The sequence below is a fragment of the Equus przewalskii genome, chromosome 27 (genome assembly GCF_037783145.1).
Source record: "Equus przewalskii isolate Varuska chromosome 27, EquPr2, whole genome shotgun sequence".
Classification (NCBI taxonomy): domain Eukaryota; kingdom Metazoa; phylum Chordata; class Mammalia; order Perissodactyla; family Equidae; genus Equus; species Equus przewalskii.
The window spans coordinates 30,166,942-30,179,281 of record NC_091857.1 but is presented as its reverse complement, the minus strand read 5'-3'; the positions used below and the strand labels follow the sequence as shown (position 1 = coordinate 30,179,281).

Sequence of the window (12,340 nt, the reverse complement as noted above, 5' to 3'; positions counted from 1 at the left end):
CTAAGTTTATTGTCTGCACATATATCCACGTCAATATCTGAGTACATTTTCAAAATATGTACCCTAAGGCTTTTTAAAAACTTTGCCCCAAAATTCCCTTTATTCTTTTTTTTTTTTTTTTTTGAGGAAGATTAGCCCTGAGCTAACATCAGCTGCCAATCCTCCTCTTTTTCTGAGGAAGACTGGCCCTGAGCTAACATCTGTGCCCATCTTCCTCTACTTTATATGTGGGACACCTGCCACAGCATGGCTTGCCAAGCAGTGCCATATCCACACCGGGGATCCGAACCTGCGAACTCCGGGCCACAGAAGCAGAACGTGCGAACTTAACCACTGTGCCACTGGGTCGACCCCCCCTTTATTCTTCTTTGATTATATGTTATTGGATAATTACTTGTAGCTTTTTCAATTAAGTTAGCTATAAGATTTGGGATATATTCAATTTTGTTCAATTACGTATGAAATTTTTCACAACATAAAGGTATGTTCTCAAAGGAATGTGTAATTATTTTATCATTTGGTTCTAGGAAAATCTTCCTGCTACAGAGGATTACTATGTGAAACTTCAAGTTAAAGCTTGTGCTCTGAGCCAGATAAATACAAAGGTATTGGTGCTTTTATTCTGGCCAAAAGTCAGATGAGAGTTTTGTAGTATATTTATTGTACAAATATATTATAATGATAATTGACTTCTGAGTGCCAGGAAATTATTAACATCCTTAGAAAAATAGAAAAGCTAGGGAAAAAATTTAATGTAAATTTCTGTATTTCTACATTAAGGTAAATTACTATTCTAATTGAAGTCATATTTTATATTACTATGTGAAAATATCTTATAAACTCTACATTGTGAAAGATTGAGAATTTATACTTACTAAGGCCTGTAGTCAAGGAAGAAGTTACCTTTATAAATATAGTAAAAATAGAAACTAGAAACTTAACCAACTACTTTATTAAGTACTCGATAGATATTTCTAGTTAATGTCTTTAGTTAGAGCTCATATTCTTCTTGTCATTTCTCTGTCTCTCTCGCTCATGCAACCATATCCCCAACCACACACCACCGCACAGTAATCTTCCATTATTGGCTATGAAGTACATGGGAAGTCTTCGCATGTATATGAAGTATAGTTAAATGTGCCGTGATAAATAGAGCAGGTCCATTTACTCAGTTTTTTAAAGATTAATACCATAGTTTCATTGGACCTTTACTTATTGCATTATAATTCACCATAATTTCTAGGGCTCTAAAAGTTTTCTGCCATAAAATCACGTTTAGAAAAATTACAAAACAAGGTTCTAGGCTTCCGTTGGGGAACTCTGTAATGTGAGCGTGACTAGAGAAGTGAGTCCCTGAGATGCCCTGAACCTCTTTCACCAGGAGCGCCGGTACTCCTTCTTGTCGGCAGAGTTCTGTTTTCAGCCCTTCCAGGGTGTTCTTCTTAAAACTACAAAAAATGCATTAAAATCCAAGTCTAAGAAATTACCTCCATGTAGGAAATGGTAAATTATAGTAAAATCAATTTAATGAAATATTGCACAATTGTTAAACATAACGCTTATGAAAACTGCATAGTAATGCAAGAAAATGCTTACAGTAAGTGAAGGAGGCAGGATGGAATTGCTATAACCATGATTATCGCTCCATAAAAGTGTGCATAAAAGAAATACTGTAAAACGTCCAGTATTTCCATAAGAACGTCCTATGAGCATCTTAGGAGAAGCATAATGGACCACATTGAAAAAGAGTCTTTTCTATCGATCAAGTATATACAGGAGATCAAAAAATTGAAAAATAAAGGAAGTATACAAGAGAATTATTTCAATTTCTTTTTACTTCCTGTTCCTCAACTACTAGTATACCTACAAATATGTTCAGCCTCTCAAGTATTATAATAGAAGTATAAGTGGCAGGAACTTAAACTACAGGCTTAGGTATGCACACTCTCTCACTTTAAAAGTCCAGTATTTAAATTGGTGAGAATCTAACAAAAGACTAATCTCTTAAAAATACATAATTTATCCTTTAATAAAAGAAACTCCTATCTGAAAATATATGGCAGTTTCCCTGTGTATATCAATCACCTGCTACCTAAACCAAGACTTGTGAGCAACGCCAAAGATTTCAAAGCTGTGGGACTGGAGCACTTTTCTGTCCTCTCCGGACTCTCCCCACCCCTAAAGTGTTGAGCCGACCAAGAAGTGTTTGGGCTGTCATTTCCCTTCATACCGGGCAGAGTAAATATGTTAAAGTGTGTTAATGGTGATTTGAATGCTACTACTCATACCTATGTCCTACATATCAGCTAATTCCTCAGCAAACTCTTGGTTTCCTACTCTATAGAGAAACCTGTTTTGTGAAGTTATTTGCTTTGTCTTCATTCCAAAAATTGAATCGTATCTGCTTTTACTGTAGTTTGATTTTTGCTCTTGCTTTCCTCATACATCAGAAGAGACCAGGATTTGTTCTTGACAATAAACAGCCTTTGTCATGATTTAGCTTCTAGCAGAAATGAAGATGGAGAAGGATTTCTTTCCTGTTGGGAGAGAAGTTGCTGGAATTGTGTTAGATGGTAAGTTTACAGATATAAATATCTGTATTTTCTAAGGTAAAAGAAATTAAATGGGGGCTGGCCCAGTGGTGCATTGGTTAAGTGCGTACATTCCGCTTCTCGGAGTCCTGGGGTTCGTGGGTTTGGATCCCAGGTGCGGACATGGCACCGCTTGGCAAAAAGCCAGACTGTGATAGGCGTCCCACGTATAAAGTAGAGGAAGATGGGCATGGATGTTAGCTCAGGGCCAGTCTTCCCCAGCAAAAAGAGGAGGATTGGCAGTAGTTAGCTCAGGGCTAATCTTCCTAAAAAAAAAAAAAAAGAAATTAAATGGTAGCTAATTTGTTTACTGTCGCATAAAATTATACATACTTCTTTAAATATAAAATTTAATTATACAGAAATGTTTCCTTTTTTCATTAAAAAGAAAAATAGAACTTAATTGGCTTTTATAATTGAAGAGCTTATTACAGTTTAGTAAATATTTAGTGATTGTCTTTAAATTCATGAGTAATCATATTAAATAAGATGACCAATGTTGTCCTTTTTATGATGTTTATGAACCAGGATAAATTACTTGTATAAGTTGGCTTCGGGCCAAAATTTGTATACTAATCAGTAACTACATTCACATTAAATTTTTGAAGTTTGCCTAAAATTGAGCATATAAAAGTTAAGCAGTTTGCTCTTTCAAAAATGTGTTTTGAGGAGAAATAACCAATAAGATTTTGTGATTGCCTCAAATAAAATTTTTTTCTAAGTTTTATTTAGTAGAATATGGTGTTAACATGCAGGACAGTAAGCCTAAGTATTTGAAATAATTTGTTTCTAAATAGACCTACTGTTCATAGACATTGCTAATAGGTGGTTCGTGATCAATCGGTATATGGTTGCACTTTCTGTGTATGTGAATGAATGAATGAGTGTGCCGTGTGGGTTAGACTATTTGAATTTTACTTGTGATTTTAATCTGTAATATACATAGTCTTTCTCAGTGTAATCTTCTGTCATAGCTAAATCATAATTTCATTCCCTCTCCTTTCTTCTGCTCAGAATGTGGGAAAATAAAATAAGAATTATAATATCCAGAAGATGATCCATCAGTCATTCATTCATTCATTCATTCATTTCGTATTTAATGAGCACTTGCTGAGTGATTGGGATATGAAGATAAATAAGACAGGGTGCCTGCTCTCAAAGAGTTCACAGTCTAGGGGAGAGACAGACACACACGTACGAGCAGATTAGGAAAGCTCTGAGGAGAGGTGTGCAACCCAGCCAGAAGAAACAGGAAAAGGCTCCTTGGAGTAAGTTAGCCAGGCAGTAAGTGGCCGGCAGGAAGAGAATCACAGTCAGCAGAGAGTATATCATGAGCAAAGACAGAGAAGCAAGTCATAATGTGATGGATGTGACAATTACAGAGTTTTGTGCTGCTGGAGCAAAATAAAGTTCTGGGCAGGAGTCAGAGGCAAGAAACTCAGCAGCAGAGAAACATTTTGTCAAGAAAATTCTCCTTCAAATATAGCGGAATAAAAGATATTGAACAAAATATTTTAATGGTGATTTGAACACTGATACCTTCCCCCAAAAAAAGAGGCAGGAGGTTAGGCGAGGGCCCCAGCCGTAATGAACCTCGCGTGTCAGACTGGGTTTTAGGGAGATTATTAGTAGAGTGGGTCCATGTGAAGGGTAGTTTTGAGGTAGATCAGACTGGTTGGGTTGTAGACCAAGAGGCAGGAGACACCAAAGTCCAGAACCTGGACAGTAGTGGCAGGGGTGGAAAAGGGGAATGTTTTCAAGAAATACTGAGGAAGTCAAGTCAACAGGACTTAACAGTTGACCGGAAGAGGGGCATTAAAAAACAGGTAAGAGCCGGAAGAGATTTTCAGGATTCTGGGTAAGGTGGTGCCACCCATTGGTAACAGAAGAGGATCCGATTTGGAGGAAGATAGTGAGTTTAGGTTTATACTTGTTGAGTTCAAGATACCTAGGTGACATCTCGTTGGAGATATCTCATAAGCAGTCTTGTGAGTTTAAGCTCAGAGGTGAGAGATCTGTGCTGGAAACGTGTACATTTGAACACTGTCAGTAAGTAGGTTGTATTTGAAATCAGGGAGTTGATGAGCTCACCGAGAGAGAGAGTAGAAATGAAGGAGAGACCTAAGCATAGCCACTATTCGAGGGCCATTTAAAAGGAGTGTGAAGGAAGCCAAAAAAAGGGATCAGGGTGATTCCAGGAGGACGAGGAGCCGCAGCAGAATGGATCAGAAGCCAAAAATATTGGGGGATGATAGCCCAGGAGGGATCCAGAGAAGCAGCCGACTGTAAAAGGACGACTCGAAAGGAGGCGTGTTAGATTTAGAGCTACTTGCTGAGTACCATCAAGTGAGTGCTGGGGCCGTTTTTCTGACAGAGCCAGCCAGAGAGGCCACTCGAGATCTCAGGCTTCCACCGTGCCTCACTGCTTCACCTCAGCTTCCTCGTCTGTTCAGTAGGAATAATAATACCAACCCTTGGGTATGCCATGAAGATTAAATGTGATAACACTAAAATGCTGGGCTCAACTAGGCATTCAGTGATGTTTGCTTTTTTCCTCCCCGTTCTGCTTGTAACTGTGAACAGAAATATTCTAGGGGCCGGCCCAGTGGCACAGCGGTTAAGTTCGCATGATCCACTTCAGCAGCCTGCGGTTAGCCGGTTCGGATCCCGGGTGCGGACATGGCACCGCTTGGCACGCCATGCTGTGGCAGGTGTCCCACGTATAAAGTAGAGGAAGATGGGCACGGATGTTAGCTCAGGGCCAGTCTTCCTCAGCAAAAAGAGGAGGATTGGCAGAGATGTTAGCTCAGGGCTGATCTTTCTCAAAAAAAAAAGAATATTCTAAAGAATTGACTGCTGGGAGAGGGTTCGTCTGTACATGTGCAGAGAAAATGCAACTATCATTTCTGTATAGTTCCAAAAACTTCTTGGCACCAGTCTGAATTTATTTCCATAATTCCAAATCAAAGTAATTTTCTCTGTGGCTCTTAGCAGAATTCCCCATTGTGTGTCTGAGAGTCTGCAACTGAAATAACGATAGAAGATTGGGCTGGCCACAGGACGGGGGCAGTCAGCATAGGAGCTGTGGAGTGGATCATTTTCCTTTATCCTCCATCTTAGGTGAAGAGAAGGACATCTTCTGTGGTGTCAACAGCCGCGTGGCCCAGATTTTGTAGAGAATTTTCTAGAGAATCCGGATTTGAAGTGTCCTATCCTGTAATCCTTGTAGACCATCAAAATGTCCCGGAAGTTCTTGGCCTTTTCTCTCGAGTCAGTGACTTTTTATAAACTCATGCATCTTTTGATTTATTTTAATAGTTAAGAATAATTTTAATAATCTCATAATACTAATTATTAATTTTCTCCAATCTTTAGTTGGAAGCAAAGTATCATTCTTTCAACCAGATGATGAAGTCGTTGGTAAGTTACAGTTCATTGTCGTATTTCGAGTCATCTCTTTGACTGTCGTCTCTTCTTCCTCCGGACAATTATGAATGTTTGCTGTGAGCTCGCCTCATGTACTAGTACTTTCCCGATTTGGGGGAGTTTGATCTCAATAGCAGTACATTTAAAACTTTTCAGTATTTGACTATAGAACAATATCCTAGATAGAAAATGGCAGTAGTTATCACTGTGCTTGGTGCAGCCCTGTCCTGACAGGATCGCAGTCTAAGGCTAGACTGAAGACTAGAGAAAAGAAAAGGCACAGGTCGTCTGCTTGAAGACTCCTGGCTGACTTGGCCGTATAGGAGCGCCACTCTCCACCTCCAACTTGAATTTTACAGGGCTGCTCCCTGACTACTCCTGTAAAACTAAAAATTCACTGGAAACAATGTATTGATTTTTTAAAAATTTCATAGTTAATACTATTTTGCAAACGTTCATATTTATATTTGTATCCTAGGCAGTCACACAAACGTATATAAAGTATGACCTTCGTAGTAGTCTTTTGTGGTTACCATTTCTCTGTGGAAAATATTCATAAAAATATATTGGTATAAAATCAGATAATGTTTAACTTTATGGCATACTTGAAGCTGTTCAGATTTATAGGAAGGTTTTCATCAGTTTTTTATGGTATTGTTTGACTTGTGTATTTTCTCAGAGGATTTATTATTTCTGTCTTCCTTATCTTTATCTGGCCAAGAAGTCAGTGACACTATGATTCTTTTTGTAAGAGACCAAAAATAAAATCTGACTAGCTTGAGGGAAAATGAGATTTTATTGGAAGCATCCTGAGGTATGTTATAGAACCAAGCTGGGAAGGTAGCTGTGCATCAGGGACGATGTTAATGAGGAACCCAGGTGCCCCCAAGACTCTGGCTTGGCTCTGTACATCAGCCATCGTCTTTATCATCACTCAGAGGTGAAAGAAGGTGAAAAAGAAAGGAAGAAAGAGAAGGTACAGGGGATACAGTGTCCATGTCAGAGAGTAAACTATCCACTGCCCTCCATATTTCTGAAGTCTCTTCCCTCCCCACACTAGTAATTACTGGAATCTTTCTCAAAATGCCACTGAACAAAATTTGTTTACTGGAATCTCATTAGGATTGAATTCATTTTGAGGTTGTTTCCCTTAAGTTTCTCGTTTTAATTTCAGGAATTTTACCCCTGGATTCTGAGGACCCTGGACTTTGTGAAGTTGTCAGAGTACATGAGCATTACTTGGGTATGTGACAGTTCGGTCTCGTGGAGCTCAGTCAAGTCTTACTTCACTGATGTGTGGCCTTTAGTAACATTTTGATTGCTTTGCATCTACCATGAATGCTCATAGTAAATAACTGTTGGCTGGTCATGTGAATACTTCTGGCTTAGATTTGGTATCCATAAAATTCATATTCAGATTAAACAGTACATAGACCTTTAAGTTTCACTTACACTGCTCAGGGTAAGGAGTTCGAAGAGCAGTTTCTCCCTTGGCTCAGAAATTATATCCCTAATCAGAATTTTTTACATTTTATTCTTAGTTATTAATTGAAATTTAAAAATGTACAAAATCTAGACAACACAGTAGAATCTGAGACAGGAAAGAATCAACACTTGTCTTTGGTTTCTATTACTAATTACTCATATCTTTTGACTAGTGCTCAATTTAACTGAAAGGTTAATTTTTCTTACACTAATTTACTTCTTGAATATTTAAAACAAATATAAATATGTATATACAAACTTCCTGAAACCGTAGTGAAAAGATGCTACATCTCCCTAGTAATCAGAGAAAAACAAATTAAAACCCCTTAGAGATACCATTTTGTACCCACAAGACCACAAAGTTATAAAGTCTGACCATCCCAAGTGTAGGCAAGAGTGTGAAGCAACAGAACCTTTTCTGCACTGAGTGTAAATTGGTACAAATGCATTAGAAAACGATTTAGCATCATCTAATAAAGGTAATGATGTATATACCCCAGACCTAATAATTCTACTGGTAGTTTTGTACCTTACAGAAACTTATGTGCACCAGCACATGTACACAAGAGTTTATAATAGCGTGGTTGGTAATCATGGAATAAAAGTGGAGACAGCCCAAATGTTCATCACCAGGAAAATAGATAACTAAAGATAATCCTAGATAGTAATTCAACTCAGCAGTGAAAATGAATAAGTAACAGCCAAACATGTCGAGATGAATGAATCTCATAAACTGTATTGAGTGAAAAAAGCAAGTTGCAGAAGAATACAAACAGTGTGGTATCATTTATTTCTATAGAGTTCAAAAACCTACAAAATTAAGCATATCTTATTTAAGGATATAAAGAAAAGGTAGGGATGGAAAGTGAGGTGGAGGTTGGGCTGCCTTTGTTGGCACGGGAGTAGGATGTGAGCAGAGTAGAGCCACAGGACTGCAGTGGGACTGTCAGGCAGCTGTTTCTTGTGCCGGGATTCATGGTATTCTTCATGCCGTATCTATAGGTCAACATACATTCTTTTGTGTTCTTGAACTATTTCATTAAAATTTTTCCTAAATTTTTTCTTAAATGATATAATCCCTGATAAGACCTTAGGAACAGGGGCCAATAAGGATTTTGGACTATTAAACTAGTAAATTTATATATTTGAGTCCATACAGAAACTTGGACCAGACTAACAAATCTTTGGCAGTTCATTTCTAAAATTATAAGTTGTAAGTAATTTATATTTAAATTAATGACATTGACTATGTCTAAAATTTCCAAGTAATAGCATGTTATTTTATTAAAAATTAATTTCAAAAGTCAGTTTTCCAGAAATCTGAGGCTTCCCCTTTTTATATGTATATTAGGCCCGGATATGGAGCCAAGTATGTGTCTTCCTTGGAAAGATCAAGCTCACTTTCAAATACCATGCAGTGCAAGTCTCTGGTCCATAGCTGTCTTAATATTATACAATTTGAAAATTGAGGACCACCACTGGCTCCTTTATGGGAAACTATCCTATTTTCAACCCCAGGATTTCCTTGGGCCCTTATTGTCTCTGTGCTTTTGAGAACCTTGCAGACATGGAGTCAACTAAAACCTGTAGTTTTGAGGAGGTTGGAGTTTTGACTAAATCTCTTAAACTAAATTGTCATCGGAGGTTAGCTATTGAAAAAACAACCAACCAAAAAAGGCCCATTCCTTTAGGTATTGCTGAACACTGGAGAATATAAAATGGACCAGAAGGAGCAAAGCAAATTGGAACATCAAAGATTCCTAGCTATAAAGCTTAAGCTAAAATGAGCAAACCACACAAATGACCTTTTATTTTCCTACAGATCAGGAGGATTGTAGTCCAAAAATCGAGCAACATATATAGCGAAAACAGTTCCAGATATTCCTTAAGAAAGAAAAATACAATAAAATGTTTCTTTAAAAGAGGCACTTTAAGTAAGACCACTAACTGTGTATGACCTTTAGGCAAGACCCTGGGCACATTCACTTTAGCCATAAACACGGATGCCAAACCAGATAACCTCTAAGCTCTGTTGCAACCCCAATATTTTGTGAAAGAGTAAATAATTTCAGTATGTCCCTGAAGATTTGCAGAGGGAAATACTCAGTTGATCACAACTCTAGTGTAGTTCCTTTGATTCTTTGGTGATTTATTTTTTAATGAAAAGTCACCATTCAGTCACCTTCAAATAAATCTGTTCTTTCACCACACCAAAGAATTAGGTTCCAAACAACTCCCCCTAAAATGTGGTATTGATCTTGTTGCAGAATAATAAAGATAGAGGTAAAAAGTTGAATAATTCTTCCAGCTCTTTTGTGCTTTCAGTTTTCCAGCCTTCTGTCAAACATAAAAATAATTTTATTTTTCATTCAAAATTTGGCACCCATTTTCAGCATTATTGCTTTGGACCTAAGGTATAAGGAATTGAGATGATGATTCTTGGGTTCTGATAACACTTTTATTATTGATCCATACATGGCTCTTTTGTTCATTTCATTAGTTTTTATAACATCATAAAACACTTGTGGGCCACCTGACACTAGAGCGGGGGCCCGACGTTAAACTACATCTCACCGTGCAATTTTAGCGCCTTTGCAGTCTTTTTATTATTATTAAAGATTTGAGGGGCTGGCCCCGTGGCCGAGTGGTTAAGTTCGTGCGCTCCGCTGCAGGCGGCCCAATGTTTCATTGGTTCGAATCCTGGGCGCGGACATGGCGCTGCTCATCAAACCACGCTGAGGCAGTGTCCCACATGCCACAACTAGAAGGACCCACAACGAAGAATATACAACTATGTACCGGGGGGCTTTGGGGAGGAAAAGGAAAAATAAAATCTTCGCAGTGCCATGTGTGCGCCTAGATTTCGAACTGGCAAAACCCTGGACCACCGAAGCAGAGTGCATGAACTTAACCACTCGGCCACGGGGCTGGCCCCCCTTTTTTTTTTTTTTAAAGACTTTGCAGTCTTACATGAAGTTTTATTAGTATTTTTTTAAGGACTGCATGTTTGATTTTATTTAATTTTTTTTTGGATGAGGAAGATTGGCCCTAAGCTAACATATGTTGCCAGTCTTCCTCTTTTTGCTTGAGGAAGATTGGCCCTGAGCTAACATCTATGCCAGTCTTCCTCTATTTTGTATGTGGGATGCTGCGGCAGCATGTCTTGATGAGCAGTGTGTAGGTCTCTGCCGGGGATCTGAACTCATGAACCCCGGGCCACCAAAGCAGAGCACACAAAGTTAACCACTCCACCACCAGGGCAGCCCCCATGTTTGATTTTTTAATGAAAATGTAGGTAATCTCTATTATTATGATGGAAGACGTTCCCTAAACAATCCATATAAGTAAATGGTACATAGATGGAGCATGCATTGTTTGAGTAGATGTGCTTTAGAGTCAGACATTCAAACTTAGTAGTTCTGTGGCCTCAGACAAATGAATTAATTACCCTGAACCCCATTTCATAATCAATAAAATTGGGAGAATAGCTATCTTCAAGAGTTTGGTAAGGATGAAGTTCTAGGTATGGTATCGCCTGGTGCTTAGGATGTTTTACTGTTCAGTGCTCTGCTCGTCTGTCTGAATGTGCATCCTTGGCTGCTCTGTGTGCCCAGCAGATGGCACTAGTTATCGGTGAAGGCAGTGCTGACTGTCCTGTGCTACATCATCTGAATCCATTGCTGTTAGAGGAAGAGCATTGGAAAGAGCTGGGAAAGACTCTGAAAAGTGTTATAAGGGTGACTTTAGGTACAACAACAAAAGATTCCTTGTACTGTGAAAAACACACATTCAGCGTACAAAATTAAAAACAAAATGAATTAAAAATGAAATACTTAAAAATATTAAAGAGCAGGGCCGGCCCCATGGCACAGCAGTTAAGTTCACACGTTCCGCTTCGGTGGCCCAGGGTTTGCCATTTCAGATCCCGGGTGTGGACATGGCACCACTTGATGAGCCATGCTGTGGCAGGCGTCCCACATATAAAGTAGAGGAAGGTGGGCACGGATGTTAGCTCAGGGCCAGTCGTCCTCAGCAAAAAGAGGAGGGTTGGCAGCAGATGTTAGCTCAGGGCTAATCTTCCTCAAAAAAAGAAAAAAAAGATTGAAGAGCAACTTAATGGTCAGCTCTTTAAACTATATTAGGAGTTTGCATTTTGTTCCAAGTGCAGAGGAAAGCCATTGATGAACTGGAAAGAAAAGCCATAAAATTGAAAATAATATTTATAACACATAAACAAGCAAATGACTTATCTAGAATATATAAAAAAATTCCTATAAATTGATAAGAAAAAGATGAAACAATAGAAAAAATGATGAAACACTTGAACAGTCACTTCACAAAAGGAATTCCAGATGGCTGACACACAGAAAGATGCTCAACTTCATCAGTAGTGAGGGAAAGCAAATTAAAACCACAGTAAGAAACCATTTTACACCCACAGGATTGGTGAACGTGTACAATAATACCAAGAGGTGACAAGGACCTTCAGAGCCCCAGGAGCTCTAATAAACAGTGCTGTGGGAGAGCACAGTCGTGTCGCCAACTTTGGAAGCATGCAGTAAAGTCAAAGGTGGCACTCCCTTGGACCTGGGATTTCCACTCCTAAGGAAATACCCTAGAGAAAACCTGTGCATCAGTGTAACACTAGCTTTGATACAAGAGCATTCTTGGCAGCACTGTTTATAACGGTCAGAAACTAGAGACAACACAAATATTCCTCGATTGGAGGATGAATAACCAGACGAAGGTATTTTCACATCGTGGAATGCCATAAAACGACAAAAAGGAAAGCACTGCAGCCACATGTACAAGAAAGGGTGTGTCTTAAAAGCAAGATA

General features: G+C 38.7%; 1 protein-coding gene across 9 annotated transcripts in view; it reads left to right on the top strand.

The window, feature by feature from the left end:
* The window catches only part of CRYZL1 (crystallin zeta like 1), a 32,058-nt gene that overhangs the window by 10,361 nt on the left and 9,357 nt on the right, over nt 1-12,340 (top strand). For 6 of the 9 annotated variants that reach the window (XR_011533736.1, XM_008517082.2, XM_008517125.2 and 3 more), the window contains exons 3-6: nt 528-605; nt 2,501-2,573; nt 5,967-6,011; nt 7,192-7,260. Coding sequence is in view for 8 of the 9 variants with exons in the window: in XM_008517082.2 (XP_008515304.2) it covers nt 528-605; nt 2,501-2,573; nt 5,967-6,011; nt 7,192-7,260 (265 nt within the window). In the remaining variant the exon portion in view is untranslated. Of the gene's footprint in view, nt 1-527; nt 606-2,500; nt 2,574-5,711; nt 5,862-5,966; nt 6,012-7,191; nt 7,261-12,340 lie in introns of all 9 variants that reach the window. The other 3 variants (XM_070597205.1, XM_070597206.1, XM_008517139.2) reach the window with 2 other exon arrangements.